At 47.3% G+C, this 21,105-nt stretch overlaps 1 protein-coding gene across 1 annotated transcript; it reads left to right on the plus strand.

The window, feature by feature from the left end:
• The first annotated feature begins 1,075 nt into the window (after positions 1-1,075).
• Positions 1,076-18,689, plus strand: GRHL3 (grainyhead like transcription factor 3). The gene is made up of 16 exons (XM_059830843.1): positions 1,076-1,156; positions 1,850-1,911; positions 2,086-2,088; positions 3,520-3,856; positions 4,152-4,231; positions 6,126-6,279; positions 7,021-7,132; positions 7,868-7,962; positions 9,656-9,814; positions 10,401-10,479; positions 10,880-11,013; positions 11,897-11,931; positions 12,658-12,746; positions 12,891-12,976; positions 14,137-14,201; positions 18,575-18,689. Exons 1-16 carry the CDS (start codon positions 1,091-1,093, stop codon positions 18,687-18,689), a joined length of 1,671 nt encoding a protein of 556 aa, XP_059686826.1. The 5' UTR covers positions 1,076-1,090.
• Positions 18,690-21,105: the final 2,416 nt, after the last annotated feature.

Raw genomic sequence — 21,105 nt, forward strand, 5'->3', positions numbered from 1 at the left:
AATGAATAGTATGAGCTGTTGTGGTGACACTATATACACGTGGCTGAAGGACGTGACAGGAGTACGGCCACTGATTCATCCTCTCCTCTGAGCGGGGTGAACCTGCAGCACGGAGCACCCAGGGACTATGTGGAGGCGCTTCTGTGCTGGCTGCTAGTAGGATTTGCTGGAGGAAAAGGAAAGATGACCAATGTTTGGGTAATTAAGTGTCTGACAGTTTGTTAATGTAAGATGGAGAGACCTGGAGAAAGTGCCAGAAGAGAGGACAGGCAGGGCATTATTTTCATATGTTGCTTCTCAGCTCACGTAGTCCCATGAGCCTCACCTTTGTCAGGAATTTTTTAGTGGAAGGGAGGGTGTTGTGATCTGCCTGTCTACTTCCCTCTAAGTAGTATCATATACAAATTATTGAAAAAACCCTAAGTTAGATTGGAACTAAATTTTAAAACCATGAACTACAGTGAAGAAAAATGACGGGGTTTGGTTTCATCTGGGTAGGTCAAGTTCTCCGAACACTGAGTGTTCACTTACATTTGTGGGCTGCACTGGCCTTTAGGTCCAAGTTCAAGGAAAAATTTTGCAAAGTCTCCAATCATGTTGCATTCAAGTTACAGACCAACATCCCACCTTGACAGTGCGTGATCTGGCTGGCTGGTAATGTGTGCTTGCTGAGGAAGGAGCAGTCGCAGATGATGTCGTGGTGTTTTGTATCCCTGGGGCAGGAGGAGAGAAGCAGAGGTACATCTGCCTCTCTGCATGGCCCCACCAGAGAGACTCTGGCCTAATTTTGTACATAGCTACAGGCAGAAAAATTGGTAATCCCAAAGACTCTGGGAGTCAAGGACAGGAAAGCATCCCTTCTCCATTCCGGCAGTGCCTTTGGGAAGCCCTTCATGTGTTCAGCTGGGTGGCATGGAAATTGCTGTGGAAAATTAGTATCCTTCATTCCGTTTCTTCTGTCTGGCTCAGTTTTAGATCTGTGCGTCTGATGAAGAATGACACCATGAACTTCCAGAAATTCCCCTATACCAATGAAGATGAAGCCTGGAAGACCTACCTAGAGAACCCCTTGACCGCAGCCACCAAAGCTATGATGAGGGTGAATGGAGATGATGACAGCGTGGCTGCCCTGAGCCTCCTCTATGACTACTACATGGTACGTTTCCACTGGGGCTGGGTGTCTTGGCAGAGTTTGTCCCAGAGGAGAAGCGTGAAGGTAAAATATGTGCTCAGCCATCTTAGGAGGGTATCTATCTCCTGAGGTCTCCATGTTGTTCATGCAATGAACCTCATAACACCCTTAGGCATAGAGTGCCACTATTATCTCCAGTGCACAGATGGTAAACTGAGGCACAAAACACCATTATACTGTAGAGGGAACCCAGAACAGGGTGGAAAACTGAACCTGGGTGTCTTGAGTCTCAGCCTTGTGGGTTTTTTTACCCAACAGCTTTCATGTAAGAAACAGGAATACTTTGAGAGACACGGAGCTGGAATAGCTAGGTGCCTGGCAGACCCTAACACCTTTACTCTTCCAGTATTGCTGTAGGATGGGGCTTCAAGATTTAGCCCTAATGAAAACCAATAGGACTGATATTCCCATTCACTTGGATGCTTTTGAAAGTACTTCCCAGAACAAAATGATGTGGCTTGCCTAAGGTTACCTTGGGAATCCACGGCAGAACCAGCAAGAGAGCCCAGGACTCCTGTGTCCTCACCCGGTGTTTATTATTCACCCAGTGTTTTATCTATGAGACTTCACTTGCTACACAGACGAGGCTAATTTTGCCTCTGTTTTCCATTAATAAAATCTAACAATAAACAAACTCTTTATTCTGCCTTGTTCTAGGTCCCAAAGGAGAAGAGGATTCTTCCATCTGGTATGATGGGACGCAATGAACTAGGAAAGAGGTTAGCTTCATTTTTTGCTCTCTATAGCTGTCTAATTCTCCTGCAGCTGCTTGCATGCATGATGGGTCTCTTAGCTTGCATAAAATAGACATCAAAGCACAGTGTTATTACCAACAACAGTGGAGGTTATTAACCCTGAGACATATATTAAAATTCTTTAGGCCAGATCCCAAGCAGGTATAAATTGAGCTACACCCATTTACACAACTGAGGATCTGTCTAGCTGCATTCAGAGAAGTTGCACTGATTTGCAGCAACTGAAGATTTGTCTTTATTTCCTACTTTGTGACAATTGGAAAGGGGAAAGGGATTGGCAACAAGAAGGGAATGACCAAGTCTTCTTCCACTCACTAGGCTGATAAGGATTTCTGTTCCATTTGCTTCCAGTCTCCCAGGATTCTCTTCCAGTGACTCCCATTTGTCCTTTGAGGTTTTCAGATAATTAACTATTAAATTAATGGCTCATTTGCCACTATGAGTTCAGTTCCCCTTCCTGGATGCTGTGTACTTTGGCAGCCTTTTCTGGTTGTCTGTTTTTAACTACTTGACAGAATAAGCCTCTTGAATGATACTTCATTCCTTCTTCATAAGTAAGCTGAGTTAAGCTGTTTTCTCCTCTCTGAAAGGCCACTGCATTCTGGACAGTGGTATGGTTTTTATTAACTACAGAAATTTCAGCACATACCTGAAGGTGAAGCTCTCGAAGCAGAGTGGGTGGGAGCTACTCGTTCAGCTTTACTTCCCTTGGGGGTAGCTCATGCTGCCAAGAGGTGTGGGGGTTGGTTTGTTTTCTGAGTATGGTAACGGGGGCAATAAGCCACCTTTTCCCAGCTCAGCTAGGGCTGCAGAATCAGCAGGGTCACAGAGTCACTGCTGCAGAAGGGACCAGTTCTTGGGATGCTGCACAAAGGGATGGTTTCCGTGTGCGAGAGGAGTGCATTTTTGCACATGTCTTTATCACTTGATAGCTCCTATACTTAGTCTTTTCTGCTCTGATGTCTGGGCCGTACACCTCACTTCCAATACTGCAGCCCTGTCCATTTTTCACTGATCTCATGTTCTCTGGGAGTCTTTCTTCCTAAGCTCCTGGAGTTTGTGAATTTGTACAAGAATCAGCTTTCCTTAAAAAAAAAAAAAAAAAAAAAAAAAAAAAAGACATTTTAAAAAAATCAACGTTCAGTGTCAATGAGCATTAAAAAGACTAAGATGGAAAGACCACATAGCAATTATCTTTCGTATTGTCCCTGCTGCTCTGAGTGTTTAATAGCCTAAATAAAGAAATAATGGATGTAGGCCCTGGATCTGCAGCCCCAAACCACGTCTAAACCATATTCTCTGATTCTGTGTGATCATCCCTTATCTGCTGAGCACCTCTGGCTCTTGCTGATTGCACTGAGAGGTGTGTGGGTGGGTGGAGATCACCCACGGGCCTGTTAAGATCTCCCATATCAAGCAGGAGATGTACACAGCTGACTCAAGGTCAGCTGGCAGCTAGACTGTGCAGTTTGCTTCCCAGCAGCACATCAAGGCATTTGCTTCTTGCTGTGACAACTTGCTGGGGTTGTCCACCCTCTGCCCTGGTTTGAGACAGGACCCTTTCTCCACCAGGCACTGCCACGGAATGGAGTACGACCCAGAGATCGCACCCTTTGATGGCTCAGCCCATCTCATGAAGCTGTTGTCTGAAAATGTTTCCATGACCCAAGAATATTGTGAGCCACAGAAGAAGAACAGCTTAAGTCTTGAAGGTGTCCCTACTCCTCACAAGCCAGCCATGCTTCCACCAGGCACTAGCAAGCTGGATGCCACCCCAGACAACTACATGGTCCCTCCAGGGGATGTATACGACAACAGCTCATTGAACTCCCTCTTCGAGACCATCCCAGTAGCCCCAGCACAGCAGAGGTGGCAGCCAGACAGCACTTTCAAAGAGGATCCCCAGGAGGTCAGAGCCGTTAGTGGGTTGCATGCTGGCATTGCAGGGGGTACTGCATGAGGCTGTCTCTAGTTTGGGGTTTGCTCATGCTGGAGTCAGTGGGAACTTTGCTTTTGCATTAGAAGCTTGATGCCATTCCCATTGAATTGTTGGGGTTTTTACACTGTTTTTGGAAGCAGGATAAGGCTTTGAAATGTAGGTCCATGTTTTATCTGTGGCCTCTGTTGTAATGTTTGGGAGAAGGTGGGTGGACAAAGCAATGAAAGATTCTACTTTTGACTGTTTTGTTTCCACTTGTCTACAGTCGCTACTCTTCAGTGATATCCTCAAACCCCAGCCAGAGCCACCTTGCCCTGAGAGTTATGCTACGGATGGTGTTAAGAGGTAACTGCCAATCCATTGTCTCTGGGTTTCCAATGCACTTGGTTGTGTCCCTTCCCTGGGGAAAGACTGCATCCCTTTCCTCACCCCAATGCCCGTCTTGACAATGGCCATTGCAAACTTACAGATCCATGCTTTTGGAGAGACAAGTTGTGTCCCTCCGGTGCCTTAGGAGCAAGTTGCTGTTCCATGACTTTTTAGACACAAGGCAGTGATGAATTTTAGTGTTTGTAGTAGGAAGCAGGGATTAGGGTTTGAAATGTTTTGCTGAAAAGGAATCAAACCCAATCTTAAATTCAAGTTACTAGATGGAGTTGTGCCAGTTCATGTTTTTAGCTTGAGAGGTGTGTCATTCAGACTGTATTCTGTTGGCCAAACTGGTATAAATCCAGTGCTGACTGCTTCCATGGCTCCAGTCACATCTCATCAGCACCTTGACCTGCACGAGGAGAGATGGAGCACTGAGGTTTTCCTTGTGAGGGTTTGCTGTGCATTACAGTCCCTTCCCAGGGAGCACTGCTTGGTTCCTGTGCTACAGATATGTCCAGGTGGCTGCACCATCTTTCCACAGTTTTACTAGGAATGGGGTAAATGACAGAGAAAATGAGGATGACAGTTGATGAGGGTGGTAAGTAGCCTCCTCCTAATCTAAGATTTAGGTTCTCACTTTGGGTTTAGCACTGTTAGTCAACCTTGATTTTTAGAAGGTGCCAGTGCCTCTCATTCCTAAAACATGAGAGAGATTTCTTCCTTCTTTCCAGCCCTGTCTCAGGCAGAGCTTTCCTGCTCTAGATACCGCATCAAACCTCTGAGTAGGGAACATTATTCCACCTCCCACTTTATTTGCCTCCTGAGTTACCTGACTCCGTGACTCAGCTGACAGACATGGGGATTTTCACACAGACAGCAGCTTGCATTCGTGAGCGAGAGGCTTTCTGTTTTCTGTTTATTTGTGCACTAAAGCTCTCTGGCTCTCCAGGCTCTAGATAAAGAGGAGTGAGTTGCCAAGCCTATCTTCAGAGATGGCATCACAGGGAGGAAGGTGGAGCAGGAAAAAGAGATGGGTGGGTGACTAAATAGGAATATGATGATCTTCAACTCCGGGGTACTTGAAGGGTCTGTGTGAAGGCTTGTGTACCAGTGGTGGCTTGCACAGATTCCTCACAAAAGAAAATAGCTTGAGCTATAGCCTCATGGTTTGAATGCTCATAGGTGCTGGTGAATGCCCAAGAGCAGGGCTTCTTGAAAATCAGGCTGTTCTTTGAAATTTGCTTGTCAACTGTGACACCTTCCTCTGTGTAACACTACATATCTCTTCTGTAAAGACTAAAGTTGCTGCCCACCAGACTGATGGTTCAACAAGCTGGGCTTCTAAGTCCATTTTTAAACACCTGGATAAACAAGCAGATGTCAGTGTCCTGCAGGTCCTCCTGTTTCTACAGGACCCATTAGGACACAGTTTTTCTGGGTCAGCCATTTATGGGTGTGAATTTGGAGACAGGAATCTGAGTTTAGGATGTTTTAAAAGTCTCATCACAGGTACCTATTTTTGTTTGTTTTGATTTAGGCTTTTGATTGTGCAATGGTTCTGTAGCCATCCACAGAAAAACACTGGTCACAATAATGTACCAGGTTTTTTAAGCCAAAACCAAAGGGTAAAATGAGGATATCTGAGAACTGCTGCTCCCCAGGGTGTTGGGGAGGATCAGTATGTGCTGTGCTGGGAGGTGTTCAATCACAACTGTAGGGGTGTGTGAGATGGGGAATAGGGCAGAGACTCCTCTGTGTACTGTGTCTGTAACCTGTAAGGATGGAGACTTGCATGTCTCCTTGTTTTGCTTTAGGAGTGAAACAGCAGCGTGTGCTTATTCATCATTCTCTCTTTGTTCCAAACAAGTGACTTTGAATACACTCTGGGGTCACCCAAAGCCATTCACATCAAATCTGGGGACTCTCCCATGGCCTACCTCAACAAAGGACAGTTCTACCCCATCACGCTGCGGACAGCTGGAGACAGCAAATGTTTACACTTGTCCTCAAATAAAGTGAAGGTAAGAGACAAGCTGACAATTTTGCTGACACATGCTGTAATCAGACATCCAACAATTGTACTGGCCTGGGAACAGAGCTGAACATGAAGAGTAATGGCTTTGTGGCTCATGTTGGCTTAAAGCGATGAATGGGATGGATTCACTCATAGCAAGCTAATCCTCTGATGCACAGCAACAGCCTTCATGTTACCTGGCAGTTGAAACCTTAGACAGTAAGGTCAGGGATGCACAAAAGGCATCCCTAGCTGATGGCTGGCTGGGGGCCCTGGTGGGAAGACTTCTGAGCTGGAGAGAGGTTCCTCGTCTTGCTCCTGGGATGTGTGGCCAGGCCTCAGAGCCACCCCTGAGGCTAAGCTGAGCTTGAATTCCCAGGAAAGAAAGCTGGTCCTCCAATCCTGAGCGGTATTTAGAAGCTATACTTTGGACATCTCAAGACCTACAGGATTCCTGAAACTAAGAATGTTAGAAAAAGACCATTTAGGCTGTCCCAGCCTACTACTTGCTGCAGCACTGCTAACATTCCCCCAGCACAGGATCCTTATGCACCTTGGAGTCAGTGGGAACTCATGGGCAGCGTAATTAGGGGGCATACAGGGCATCTTGGTTTTGCTCCTGGCTCTGTCACTGCCTGCCTGCATGACCCTGTTCATTGCCTGGATGCACTGGATGGAAAGGGCAATGAGGGCACCAAGCATTAGCCTGCTGTGTGTACTGATATGGGATATTCTTGCTGTGTTGCAGAGTGTTGTGATGATCGTTTTTGACAATGAAAAGATCCCGACGGAGCAGCTCAAGTTCTGGAAGCATTGGCATTCCCGCCAGCCGACCGCCAAGCAGAGAGTCATTGACGTCGGTATGAACAGGGCTGTCTGATTGCAATGGCTGGGTGGGGTTGATAACTTCTAGCACCATTTTACTGCATTTCCAATACACAATAACACAGTTGAAGCTCTGAGTCTGGCCTGGGGGAAAGTGGGGAGGAGCAGGCTGATCTGCTGGCTTCAGATCCTTTCTGGCTGAGGAGCTCTTGGGGGTTTAAGATGGTGTTTGCCAAGTGCGGGGACATGCGCTAGAAGCCCAAGATATATCAGAGTCTCAGAGAGACAGCAACTGCTAAACTATTTTGGCTCTTACAGATGTGACCTATGACCTCTTGAAGTCTAGGAATCTGAGCTAGAAAAGGCTTTGGTACTGCTTGTCCTTCTCCACTGCCACCACACAAGCTTTACAGTGTGCTATGCAGGGCCAGACAGAGGTTTTGTCCGTCCAGCTGAGCACCTCACTGAGCACCTCGTGGCTCAGAGCGAGACACACAGTTGTTTGAATTTAGAAGCAATCTACATTGACTTTGCATAACATCACTACTCAAATAGCAGTCACCAGCCAATATCCTTGAGTCATTTCTGGCTTATCCCTTACATATGCACACTAAGGTTTATCCAGTGGTATCAAGGATGGCCTCTATTACATTGCAAGGTTTCTTTTAGCCTTGGAGTCAGTGAGAGGCCGGCTTCTGGGGAGTGGAAAGCCTAGGGAATGTAACCAGTTTTGCAGCCAGAGTATAAACTGCTTCTCCATTGCATTTCAGCTGACTGTAAAGAAAACTTCAACACAGTGCAGAACATCGAGGAGTTAGCCTACAATGCACTGTCCTTTGTGTGGAACATCCATGAAGAAGCAAAGGTACAAACTGCTTGTGGAAGGAATATGGGAAGCCTTGGTCCACAGCAAAACTGTAGCCTCCTTTCTGGTGGCCCAGGCACGCTCCCCCCACTTCCCAGCTGAAAGACAGAAAGAGTTTCAAATCCAAACAATTCCATTCCAGTGGCCCCAGGTAGTGTTTGTCTGCCAGGATAGTGAGGAAGGACTCCATGCTTCTCTGTGTGTTTAAGCATTGCCATTAGCTAATAAACTCTCTGGGTACACCTGAGACTGACTCAGAGATGTTTTTTTAGTGCTGATGGATAACTCTGAAGAAAGCCTTTTGCAGCAGGCAGCCTAGATCAGGGCTCTACTCACATGTAGGTGAAGCCTATTTAAATAAACCACAGCTTAGGGAACAAAGACCCTCCTTTCAAGACAGCATTTTGATGCAGAGGTGACTGACCACCCTTCTGTGGCTTGTGTGATATGGAAGGGAGCCAGGCAGGTCACAAGATCCCTTTTGACCTTAAAATCTGTAAAGCTTATATCAACATCTTTCCAGCTCTGCTGTTTCTTCTGCATCTCTTCAGAGTCTCTCGTTAACACTTTGTATTTAGTGTGGATTGAAAGGAGCATATAAAAAAAGGTGAAGTAACTAAGAAAAAAAGAAAAGCATACATACCCCATCTCTCTGAAGCTGGTAGCTTGGGAAAGCTCTGGTTTGCTTTGGGATTCTTTTAGCCCAAAGGTGACCTTGGTCTTTTACAACCCAAGAGGTTAACAAATGTCTTCAAGGCAAAGTTGTCAGAAATGGAAATATGTCAGGTATGTGGCAAGCCCTCAGGGGCACCTCAGCAAAACTGGATTTAACTCTTAGCAGAAACTCTGTACATGCACTGGCCTGGGGCAGGTAAAGGTGAGACTTCAGAGAGCTGCGAGGGCTGGGAGCCGCGACAGGAGGGGTCAGGTATTTGGGTCGTCTGTAGCACCTGTTACTTCTCTTCTTGCAATTAAACTTCACACCACAGTTAAGTGGTTTTCTTTTCTATATATAGGTACTGACTAGATCTAACATTAGGTTTCAGGGCTGAAATTCTCAGCCAAAGCCCTGATGAGGGAGCTGTGGGAGCTTCACCAGCTGCAAATCTGTCCCCAGAGTCCAGGGGGAATTTCAAGGTCGCACGAATGAGTTGGTAATTGGGAGATACAATGTGGATTACATCTGTGCTCAGCTTTTCTTCAAAAGTTCCCACTGGAGGTAACTCCATCCTAAAGGAGGAGTAGTAGGATAAACGAGACTAGTGTGTGATGAATATTTATTTAACTAGCAGCAATGATTTGTAATTCCTGAAGCTGCAGTCTAGCCCTCCTCCCTTCCTCCAGGTCATTGCTGTCTGAGGGTCCCTTGTTCTAATGAAAGAGCAGAAATATCAGCAAGAACACCCCCAAGCAGACTTTGCATCTGGTCGGAAGCTTGCCTGAGCTGATGGGAGTGGATAGCCTAAGTGTTAATAGAGATGGAGAGCTGCAATAAGTGTGGGGGGAGACTGGCTAGGAAGGACCGTGGTTGTGCTCAGGTGGGAAACCAACAGCTCACATGCTTGGCTGATGCTGGGAGGGTTGGAAGGATGTCTCAGGTGCTGCTTTTGTTCCTACCCACCGCTCTCATTGCTGTTTGAGAATAATGTTTTCAGCACCAACAAGCTATATCAATCTCTGTTCCTATTTGCAGGTATTTATTGGGGTGAATTGCCTGAGCACTGACTTCTCCTCCCAGAAAGGAGTGAAAGGTGTCCCGCTCAACCTCCAGATAGACACTTATGACTACGGCAATGGAACCAGCCAGCTGGTGCACCGCGCCGTCTGCCAGATCAAGATATTCTGTGATAAGGTAGAACGTTGCTTTTCCACCAGGTTGTCCAAGAGGAATTTTAAACTGATGGCCAGTGGCTCCAGGAGGAAAACCAGAAAGGTTGTGAGAGTCTAGAACAGCCTAGAGGTCAGGGCTGAGGAATGGAGATGGTTAGCCCCCTCAGCTGAGTGAGACAGGACAGAGGAGATGTGTCTGTACTGCTGAGGCCTTTGTAGAACAGAGTCCTTAGAAAGTTTCCCCCATATCAGACCTACATGGGATTCTGCCTCGTAAAAAACTCTATTTTTTGCAAGTTTTTAAATAGCAGAAGAGATGAGAATCTCCGTAGAGGTTCTTCCCCAGCCTCAGATATTTTCCCATGGAAAAATTTCTCACAGCTATTTTTGTCTGCATTTTTCATTTTTAAAAGTAAATTTTGTTTTCGTTTTTTAACGAAAAAAACCGAAATTTTCTGGATGGCCTGTAGAAGGTCTCTGAGATGACCAGCTTTGAATAAAGGCTGCCTTTACCTTAATGTGCTTACCTCCCAGAGATGGCCAGTAAACTCTCTCTTGCTAACGTTAGAACTGTCAATGTCCTAATTTTTGCCTTATCTTCCCCACAGGGCGCAGAGAGGAAAATGCGGGATGATGAAAGGAAACAGTTCAGAAGGAAAGGAAAATGCCTGGACTCCAATAATAATGGTCAGTGCTAGTGTTTGTTACCTGATCCTAAGCGTCTTGAAATCCACGTAGGCTTGTCCGTTAACTTCCACAAGATCTGGCCCTGGGTATTTCCAAGCCTGATGAAATCAGCATCATTCAGAAATAGCTTGTCAGTCGGGTTCTAGCCTGGTCTCCTACCAAGACTCTCAAAGCCCTTTATTAATACTAACCAACCTTTCTGAATTGTCTTGGGGTCTTGGCAGGGAGCCTTCCCTAGGGGAGACAGCACTGGACAAGCCCTTAAAACCACGTTCTGCAGGGTCCCGTCTTTTCTAATATTTCTGTCGGGAGACCTTGGGCAGGCGCTTTCCCCTCTCTGCATGTAGTTGACTCTTAAACTGCCATCTGAACTGAGATGAACTGGATTTTCCATCCATAGGTCTCAAAGGCTGTTTGCTCTCTGGCTTCAGAGGGAATGAAATCACGTTCCTGAGGCCAGAGACTGACCTCGAAACCCAGCCAGTCCTGTTTATCCCCAACGTCCATTTTTCAAACCTGCAGAGGTGTGGCACGGTAAGTCCCTTCAAAAAACAACCAACCTGTTGCCCTTATCTGTCACTCCCATCATTTCCAAACTGATCAGTCCCCCAGACATGACTTGTGTTATGTAAAAAAACAAAACCAAACCACAATTCTTCTGTGGAAATGTGGTGAACTTGAAGACGTAGCTGTCAGGAGTGGCCTAGATAGTCATGCAACAGTGATGGGCAAGATAACCTTTCCAGGTTCCTTCCAGCCAGATATTCCTGTGGTTTACAGGTATCATCTGCAGCTTCCACACAGGACTGGAGTGGTAGCAAAAATATCGGCAGAAAGTAAACATAGAAAAATGTGACCATATCAGTCCCTGCATGTGTGGGACATCTCTCACTTGTCCTCTGCCCTTCTCTGTCCCCTTGAGCCTGAGGAAACCTGGACCCAGCGTACTTCAGAGCTCATCAGTATTCCCCCAAGAAACAGCTCAGTTTGTCAAAAAGGGGGGAAAAAGCCATCTGTGACAATACCATAGCATCTGATTGCAGTGGCTGCTGTACTGATGCATCAGCATCAAACCAGGCACTAGAAGAATCTGGTTGACAACGAAAGAAGTCACTGAGAAACTTGGTCCTTGATCCCAAGCAGGTTATGAGATTTTACCTGCTTTTGGGTCTAGCTAGATACGTGTTTAGGTCTCTTCTAGGCAGAGGAGGGGAATCTAGATAGGTTCTTTATATCAGGTTTCATTTAATCTAAGAAACACCTACAGATGTTTGGGTTTAATTGTGTAGGAAAAATGATGGACTGGGAGGAGTGAAATCATGATTAAAATGTGCCCATGTTGCCTTCCCCCCCAGCTTCATTGGCACACAATGATACTGTGCAAACTAAAAGTTCGATGTTTCCTTTCCATTTCAAGGTGCTCCCTCCTGCTGTTCCCAACTCTGCAAACAGGTAAGGATGCGGCAGTTTGTATTTCCCATCAATTAGCTGCTCTATTTCTTTGGGTATGTCACGGTTGTTTGATACCCATAGGCAGTATATAACTACAGGTGCAAAATAACACAGCACAGTGTCTCCCTGATGCCCTTGAGTGTCAAAATATGCATTAAACTTTGGCCTAGAAGGGACTCAAGGGATGCAGAAACACAGATACATTTCTTTCCCTACCAGTGAGCCACTCCAGCATGAGTCTGGTCCATGACTGTTCTGATGTTCTTATTGAGACAATGTTTGAAAGAGGGGAAAAAATGATCACAGAACTATCACTGAAGGGTTCAGGTAACCAAAGGCAGATACTGCTGTAAAATAAACTAATAAACTGGAATGAAGTAGAAATCACACTTGTAATGTGTCTAGAGTGGGGAGAACCAGTATTTACCATAGGCTTGATCCACTGTCTAGTGATATCAATAGAGAAACAATGACATGAAGGTGCAAAAGGCTTTTGTTTATGATGTGATACCAAAACCACTGCTTATACTCACTGATGTCCCTGTATGCGTTAGGCAGGAAGTTGCAACTCTGGTAGACGTTCTGCTGCCGTAATTACAAAACCGATACTTAATTGCTGGATGTTTGTTGGAGTAATTGGTTGTTGAATCAAAAGTTTGGTTGCTGGAATTGTTTTGTTTGCTGCTATTGTTCTGTCCTCTTGAGTGTTGTATTCCTTTTGCTTAGGCTGCCCTTAAAACGGAGTGGTGCCTCATTCACAGATGAGTTTGACCCGATCCCTCCAAAGCAAACCAAGGAAGAAGATCCTCAGAGAGGTAACTCCTGGGATGGGAACTCTTCTTGAGTGCAGTGTCTCATTGGATTCGAGGAACCTTGGATCTTGAATTACATGAGGTCACATCGCTCTGAGAACATGCTGTAAAGAGCCCTCATTCAGTGCTGTGCTTTATGTCTTTCAGTCTTGTTGTACGTGCGGAGGGAGTCAGAGGAAGTGTTTGATGCACTCATGTTGAAGACACCAGATCTCCAGGGCCTCAGAACAGCTGTAAGTGTTATAGAAAAACCTGTGGCACATGAACAAACTGCAGGTAGAAGGGCAATGGTACTTGGTGTATAGGAAGCTGAATATAAGACTGCTTATATCTCATGTCTACTTTCTCTTGAGAATGGAAATGGAAATTGTGAGTAGCAGGTGAATTCTACCCACAGCTCCTGGCATGGGCTGTGTGTGTTGTTAGTGCTGCAGCGGGGAAGAACACACCTTATGGCAAGATGTTTTGTTCAGATCATAATATAAGTCTCCTCTTGTGACAACACATTCATATTTTCCATTGTAAAACACCCTTTCCATTCTCAAGGCTGTAGAGGTGCAGTCTGAAGCCAATTCTGGCCTCATGCTGGAGTTCCCTGTGTTGTGTTTGAGGAGCACACAGACATATTTCTGTGATGATTATCAGCAGTGTCTCTGATAACCCACCTCTCTTTGGAGTTTGCTGGGAAGGAAACAAACAATAAACCTCCCAGATTTGGGGTGGCTTTATGGCTGCGCTTTAAGCTCTATTGGTTTTACAAACTTTTAAAAATAGAGAGTTTGAAAAATGTCAGCACAGAGGATTCCTTGCCATCTTCTCCCTCCCCCGTCCCTCACCACAAAGAGTCAAAAACCTCCACAGAAAATGCTTGTGAAAAGCTACAAAACTCCTGTCGTCCTAAGACTGTAACTGTACTTGTCTAGGAGAGGTCTGCCAGAAAGCTTTGCAGATCAGCTAAAACCTCAGCCAAAGCTGCAGTCAGATGCATCCACAGCAGACACAGTCAAACACTTTCTGTAGTTTCTCTCAGCTTTGGCTGCACCAGCAAAGGCAAAACTCAGCACTCTCTGTGCCCAGCAGGTTGAAGCACCAAGCCCCAAACAGGCCAGAGAATGAGAGAAAGAAAATTAAGATTATTCCCCAAGGTTCCTGGCCTGGCAGTAGCCATCAGAAAGAGAACCAAGGCCAAGCTGCAGCCTGCCCATTTGCCCACTGTGAGACACAGACCTGTTCAAATTGTCCTGTTCAGATCATTGCTTCGTCCCTTTTGTCTTGAGTAAAAGGGAGGGGAAATCCTTTGCTGCTGAATACCCTTGGCTCAGTGTTATCTTTGGTTTTTATCATAGGAATTTCATTTTACAAGTACAAAGAATTGTCATGTTTTCTCTCACAGATTTCAGAAAAATATGGGCTTCCTGAAGAAAGCATTTACAAAGTCTACAAAAAATGCAAAAGAGGGTAAGCTAATCTCTCATCTGCTTTTATGCTGTGCCTCTAAAACCCCATTCTCTTTGGTACCCTGCCATAGGCTGAAATAGCATTTTAACAAGATAATAAAAAGTAAAGCCATGTGAGTCTTTGCTATTTGAAGCATATAAAACTCGGATCTTTCTGGGCTTTAAAGATTTGGGATAATGCTTGTTTGTATTATATTTGTTTGGAGTGTAAAGTCTCCCAAGGAAAGAAAGTTGGATGAAGGAGGAATTGTTTGGGTAGTTTAATGGGTGATCCTTTGTGTCTCAGTCTAAAAGCCTGAGGTTATGGAGAACTTATCTTACTGCCATCAGAGAGGTATAAATGTTTGCTTCTCCAAACCAAGTGCCTAAATGTCCCTGCCTCAGAAAGAGACTGTACCAGCTAAATAAGAGCATGGGCAGCCCCGGTGCAGAAGAGGGGAGATCTGAAAGGACAGTGTCTGTTCCCAGCTTTGCCATACCGTCCCCAGAGCAGGGAGGTCAATAGCAAACTTTGCGCTCACTTTGGGAGGTGATGGATCAGACCTTTCTGGGCATTGGTGGCTCTTGTGTAGCCCCAGTACAGAAATGCAGGTCCCGCTTGAGACACTTGTCAGGCGCTGCTGGGAGACAGGCATAGCTCTGCAGGTGGTGACGGGTGAGGTTTGCAGTAAATGTGAAATGGCTTCTCAAGTGATTTCAACGTGACGTTTATTAGTGACCCATCCACGTGGATCTCCCCCATGGCTGAGTGGGAACAGTGCTAGTTTGCATGAGCTGAGGACCAGCAGCTGAGTCTTCCATGGAGGGCAGTGGTCTTGATGTGGAGCCAAGCGCTACTTTCAGAAATGTTTTTTGGACTAAGAACTCCCTCTGGGTTGTCCCCATCTCTGGCAGCAAGTTCTCCCTTCAGCTGATGGAAAGGGAACAACTCATAAACTCCCAAGCTTATTTTCATAAAGCTAAATCCAGAGCCCTTCTTGCAGAGCGAGCGAGATATAATCAGGCTTTGCAAGCAGCAGTGACTGCCTGCGAGATGAACTCATTGTTGTTGCTGGCCCTGGTCCAGAGTTTGAGCATGGGGAGAGACAGGCAGAAAAGCAAGGCTGATGACAGGTCCCGCGTCATGCAGACCTGCTGTTCTCACTAGCACGGCCCCCCGAAGAGGTCCTCTGCGTAACAAAACAAGCGAACGGAGACCTTGGGAGCTGAGGGTTAGTCCAAAGCCCTGCTTCTGTATTTGCTTTCAGGTGACAGTGAGATGAGAAAGTCCTAAAGCTCCTTGGATGGGATCTTCCAACTCATTTGGTGTCACCATAACTCGATCCCCATGGGACTTAGCGTGTTTGCTTCAAGGGGAACAGAGCTAAAGTGAGGCTTGCAGGCAGCTGCAAGGTGGGAGGGCGAGAGGCAGTGGTTTCTCCTCCATGCTGTGATGTGGTGTCACTCAACTGGGAAGCTGTTACAACCCCCTCACCTCTAAATCCACAACTGAGCAGCCTTTCCCCATTTAGGAGGGTTTTTAGATATGCTCCTAATTTTAAGATGATGGATGGGCCATAGTGAGGTATCCAAATTTGTCAGGAGGCTCTTGACCCGTTCTTGAACTCAGGCCCCTCAGTGCTGTCAGATGCTGCTCATCCACTACCCCCAGAAATGGGAATTTTCTCCCGAAAGAAAAAGAGCAACACTGGGCGCCTCAAGAGAGGGGTTGTCCCATACACCTTCAGTCAGAAAGTGCCTCAAGTCTGATCTCGAAGAATAACAACTGCGAAGGACAGGGGTGGTCAGTTTATTATTACAGCTTCAGGACTGAGTCAAAACTCAGGTGCGTCAGCTGTGGTGGTGGCTTGTGATGTGGCCATCACGGGTCATCAGACTGTCATCAGACAACAGCTCCTCTCAGGTAACTCCAGCTTGGGCTGGAGTTTTCTGAACCAGCTGACTCTGAGCATCTGTTCGGCAGGAGAGATCCAAGCACTGATGAGTTTGCAGGTGGACCAGGAAATGGCACTGCTTCAGGGGAGAGGCCACCTCTACTTTTGTTTTGCTTTGGTTTTGTTCATTACTTGATCTGATAAGTAGTGAATGGGAGGGAAAACAGGCAGATGTCCTTTCCATCTCTTCCCCAAAATGGAGGAGCAAAGTGATATCTAAAGAAAAGAAAAGGCAACACCTGGAAATTAGATAAAAAATAAATCGGACACCTAGTTTAATGAAAGCTGGCCATGACTGATGCCATAGGTTATTGCTGAAGTGTGGGGGACACACAACATTTTCTCCGGTCTACTAGATGGCAGGGTCAGACACTGTTTCCTGCTCCCCCAGATTTAATTTTCCTTTGAATAATTTTGTCCTGTTGCTCCACCCTAAACAATCCTCCCTTGGTAATTACACCTTGAGGGTCAGATCTTCATCTGGTGTAAACTAGTGAAGCTTAGTGGTACTACCTGGATTTACAGCAGGTGAGGACCTACTATCAGCCATGGGCCTTCTTAATGTGATGAGCTCATTCAGATGAACTTAGTCTCAGGGTGACTCAAGAGCAGTAATAAGTAATTTCGTATCTTGGTGAGGTTTGGTCTAGAAAAACAATACAGGCCTCAGGTTCCTAATCAACACTCCCTTGAACCTTTTGTGGTTGAGAAATCAGATGGAAGCACGGTAGCAAGAGGCAGAGGTGACTTCTCTGGCTTCCTGCACTAAGATAGCCAGAGATAATTGGAGCAGCTCTGTTGCAAGGCTTTTTGTGACAACCCACCCGTGGGTATCCACGCTGTCTCTCTGGGGGCACCTGCCGGAGGCCAGACTCCCTGGGATCCAGGGCTTGTGGACCTGGCCCCCTGCGCCCAGGCGGCCCCGGCACCGCTCCTGTCCAGTGCCAGGAGGTGAGATGCAGCCATGAAGGTTATGATTCATCAGGAAGACCCCTGGATGGTGTCAGACCCTGTGTCTCAGCCTCCCCCTGCACTGGGTGCGATGCCCTTCCCTGCCTGTGCCATGACAGAATTAATAGCCTGTTGGTAAAGTGGTTTGTGCTCTGCCAAACGGCAGTGCAGCATTCAGGCCTGGGACAAAGCTGACACCAGAACAGACTGGACAGGAGGGCAGAGCTCCCACCTTCACCTCTCAAATTGGGCACGCTGGGCCAGGGCCGTGACGAGCCTGCCTGTACACGCTGTGATCAAATGGGCAGGAGCCAGTGGCTGCAACCTGGTGTGGCTGCACTGACCTCCAAGGCATTCCCTGGAGGGACAGCGGGGCCCTGTGTTTGTGCTTGTTAAACTCTTAGATTTGTTAGATGCTCAGCTTTTTCTTGTTTTTAATCTTGGCTTGTGGAGCATTACATAATTAATGCTATTGCCCCATTAATGACCCCAGCAGGAACCTGGAGGGGATGTGCTTTCTGCAAAGAAAGATAATTTGTTCTCTTTGTTTCCTCCAAACAGTTACAAATTTCACATCTGATTTATGGGAACACAGGGGGGTGATGCAAAGCTGCCCCATTACTTCCATTAGAGTAATGAGGGGCTCTTGCCTGGCACAGAACCGCAGCTTCAGGTTTAAATAAGCTGCTGAAATGTTTCCTTCTCCCTGTGTCTCCATGTAACTGAATCCAGGTCAGAGAAGCTGTGTGATCTGCAGCAGGGTTGGAGGTGTGCCCTTAGGCACCAGGAGGAATTTGCCAGCGGCTGGCCCAGCTGGCTGCGTACACTCAGCCTGCGTGTGTTCCTCGCAGAAAGGGCTCCCAGGCAATGCTCAGGGCACGTCTGCATGGGAGGTTGTTCTGGATAGGAGAAAGGCGTCCTATTCCAAACCACTTCCATCTACTCCCAAAGCAGTCTCAGCTTGTTCAGAATAATGCACCCCTAAAAGCACCCAGGCAAGAAGCAAAGAGTGAGCAATTCTGCTCTAAATTCACACCCTGCCGTAATCCAGATTAATTTGCCTGTGTAGCAAACGCTGGGCCTAGGCATGTCGAGGGTAGAATTGCAAAAAGCTCTGCAGGATATTCCTTTGTGTTGTATCATGGCTTAAATTTGAGGGGCTGAGCCCCCCAAACTGGGTAAGGTGGACGCTGCAGTGCCTTCTTGTGCCTGCCCAGGGCTGTGGCTCCCCGAGCAGCCTCGCAGCGGCCAACCCCCGCCCAGCTGGCAGGCAGCGAGGAACGCGGCTGCGATAACGCGACGCTGATCAATGACAGCGCAGTAAAGGCAATTTCTAATGGGAATTTTGTGTGGAGACATTTCGGAGAGGGCCACATTCATGAGTGGGAATCCTGAGTGTGCAGCAATGTCCAGCCCTCCCAACTAAGCTGCTCCGCAAACTTTTCAATGATGTGCTGCATCTGACCCAGCCGTTCTCCCTCTCCTGTAGGATCCTGGTGAACATGGACAACAACATCATCCAGCACTACAGCAACCACATGGCCTTTCTCCTGGACATGGTGGAAGCAGAGGACAAGTTCCAGATCATCCTCAAGGAGCTATAAGGAGCCGCAGGCAGCACTTACTGGGACTTCTCTCAAAGCCGGCAAGTTTGACCCAACAGAACTCAGCCTCAGTGCCTCAACTTGTTGCCTTTACTTGAATACACTGCCTCTGGGGAGGGCCTTGGCCTCACGGTGCCGGGCTGGAGACTGCTTGGAAGATTTGTTATCGATGTGAACATGGGACTTTTCTCTGTTGAGTTTATTATTATTATTTTTTATTTTATTTTATTTTATTCCCTTCTGGCGATGGGCCTGACCTGTTTCACAGCTGGGAACAGGAAGCTACACTAACATGGCTGTCAGAGCTTGGGCAGAGGCAGGGGACTGCCTCTGCTCGCTGTTTGCCTTGGCCCGTGACTGATCCAACCCCAGGCTTTGGCTTTCTCCCAAACCATCAGTCATGCAGAACCTTCAAACCATTTCCAGCAGGGCTGAGTCCAGCTCTGCGCTTCCCTCTGTCCACAGAGACTTTCACAGATGCATTTAAAACTCACTATTGAACGGACACTGCCTGCTCCCATGCCCCCCACCCTGCCGTATCTCTGAGTGTAAATACCACGAAGGCCTCCATAGCCCTTGTTTATACATTTCTGATGTATTGTTCCTTTTATATTTTATATATGTATAAATATGCATTGTTTTATATTTGACTCAGTACGGTGACACAGAGCATTTCAAACACAGGCTGCTTCACATTTCTCCGTGAACTCCTTTTGTAACTGTGTTGTTGGTTTTGTTGTTTTGGATATCCCGTAGTAATAAAGATTCAAAGACGGAAAGTGAACTGTTTTCACCCAGCTCTGGAGGTTGGAGTTGGGAAGGGCCGGGCAGGAGCCAGGCAGGGAGGCGACCTCAGAGGCACAGAAAGGACTCAGGTTGGTTTTGCACCGCACGCTCTTCAACAGCATGAGGAGTTTGTCCCTCTGAACTGTCTCTCCATGAAGGGGTGAGAGACAGCGAGCGCTGCAGCTACGCTTGCGTCTGCAGCTACTGCTTCCACCTGTGCAGGCATATCAGTGCCTGGACTCCTCCTAAACCTTCCCCTCCCGCACATGGGGCTCTCCCTCCTGGTTCTGTGCCGGCTGCCGCAGATGTCCCGTCACGGCGCTGCGGGCAGGTGGAGGTTACTGAGCAGTTTTAGGCACATCCCTTTGATGGAGGCATTACGTTATACAGATTTGGTAAAATTTTACACAAGTCAAGCAGAAATGCCCTGTTTTACTTCTGCTCGTAGGAGAAGCAGCTCAGCCTCTATCTTTCTGGCGAGGCGGTGTTAGCAGATGGCCAGCTGTGTACCTTCTTCTGCATGTGCTGCACCGGCTCTTTAAACTCCTCACACCTGCTACCTCTCAACCACCCATCCTTCACCCCTGTGCTAAAATTGTCTGCAGCTGCTTCCCATTTAGGTAAAAAAATACCAAGGGGAGCCCTGCATTTTCTTAGAAATCCTCTGACTAGTGAAAACTGGGGACTTTCCTCCTCCTTTGTCTTTATCCTCTGCTTTTCCTGTCCATGTCAAAAGGATGCACCTGAGTCCCAGGGCTGGGGAAGAGAGAGCAGCTCTGGTCCCACTGGGAAGGGGTTTTGAAATGTTGAATTCTGGATTACTTAAGTGTTGTTATCACAATGAAGAGGGCCTCCAAGATGAGGCTCAGATAAGTTTGAAGGCTTATCAACCTTAGAAGATCTCTCCCAGCACTCTGCACTCCTTCATCTTCATATCATAAACTCCTTCTTCAGCAGGATTTCTCTGATTCAGGGTTAGTTCTGCAAGGCCGTGCCTACAGTCTTGCTATAGGAGAACTTCAGCTCCAGTTGAAGCCAGGCACACCAGGAATCCCCCGACGCTTAGCGTTGATGGCTGTGAAACCTACAGATCCCCTCATTACCCTGATGTGTCAGGCGGGCACAGGGGCTCTGCTCTTCTCAGGGGGAAGAGGGAGAGCTCTGCAGCAGGACTCCACACGCAGGGTGCCCTGGCAGCGCTGCCTCCGCAGGGCTGGTCCTGGGGATGGTGAACAGATCCTGCCTGACTGTGTGGACAAGCGCTAGCTGCTAAGGTAAGAGCAGAGGTTTCCTGCTGCCTGTGGGAGAGAGAGCAAGGGGGTAGGTGGTTCGGGGGAGGCGCTGTGTCCTCCACGCTGTCGGAAAGGCCTGCACACAAGGAATCGGTACAAACGGCAGATGGACGGAGCTGGGAGAACCCCAATGGCTCGCTCTGGGTTTCTGCACAGTGGTAGCGCTCTCCCCCAGGAGCTGCCGTTGCCCTGGCGGAGGCTGGGGCCTTGGGGAAACCCCTGGCAGCGGAGGCGGCTTGCTCTGCTGTGAGTGCAGGTTTGGGAGGGCTGCAGGCAGCTGGCGGGGTTTTGTGCACGCGATGTTATGGGCTCTTGGTGGCCTCTCATCCCTCATTTAG

Source organism: Gavia stellata, chromosome 29 (assembly GCF_030936135.1).
Source record: "Gavia stellata isolate bGavSte3 chromosome 29, bGavSte3.hap2, whole genome shotgun sequence".
In the NCBI taxonomy this organism is placed as follows: domain Eukaryota; kingdom Metazoa; phylum Chordata; class Aves; order Gaviiformes; family Gaviidae; genus Gavia; species Gavia stellata.

Bases quoted from the DNA above. Each gene is read 5' to 3' on its own strand.
- GRHL3 (XM_059830843.1), top strand. From the start codon at position 1,091: ATGATGAGGGTGAATGGAGATGATGACAGCGTGGCTGCCCTGAGCCTC. The intron at 6,280-7,020 runs GTAAGAGACAAG...GCTGTGTTGCAG, and splicing joins TGTCCTCAAATAAAGTGAAG to AGTGTTGTGATGATCGTTTT. The intron at 11,932-12,657 runs GTAAGGATGCGG...CCTTTTGCTTAG, and splicing joins GTTCCCAACTCTGCAAACAG to GCTGCCCTTAAAACGGAGTG.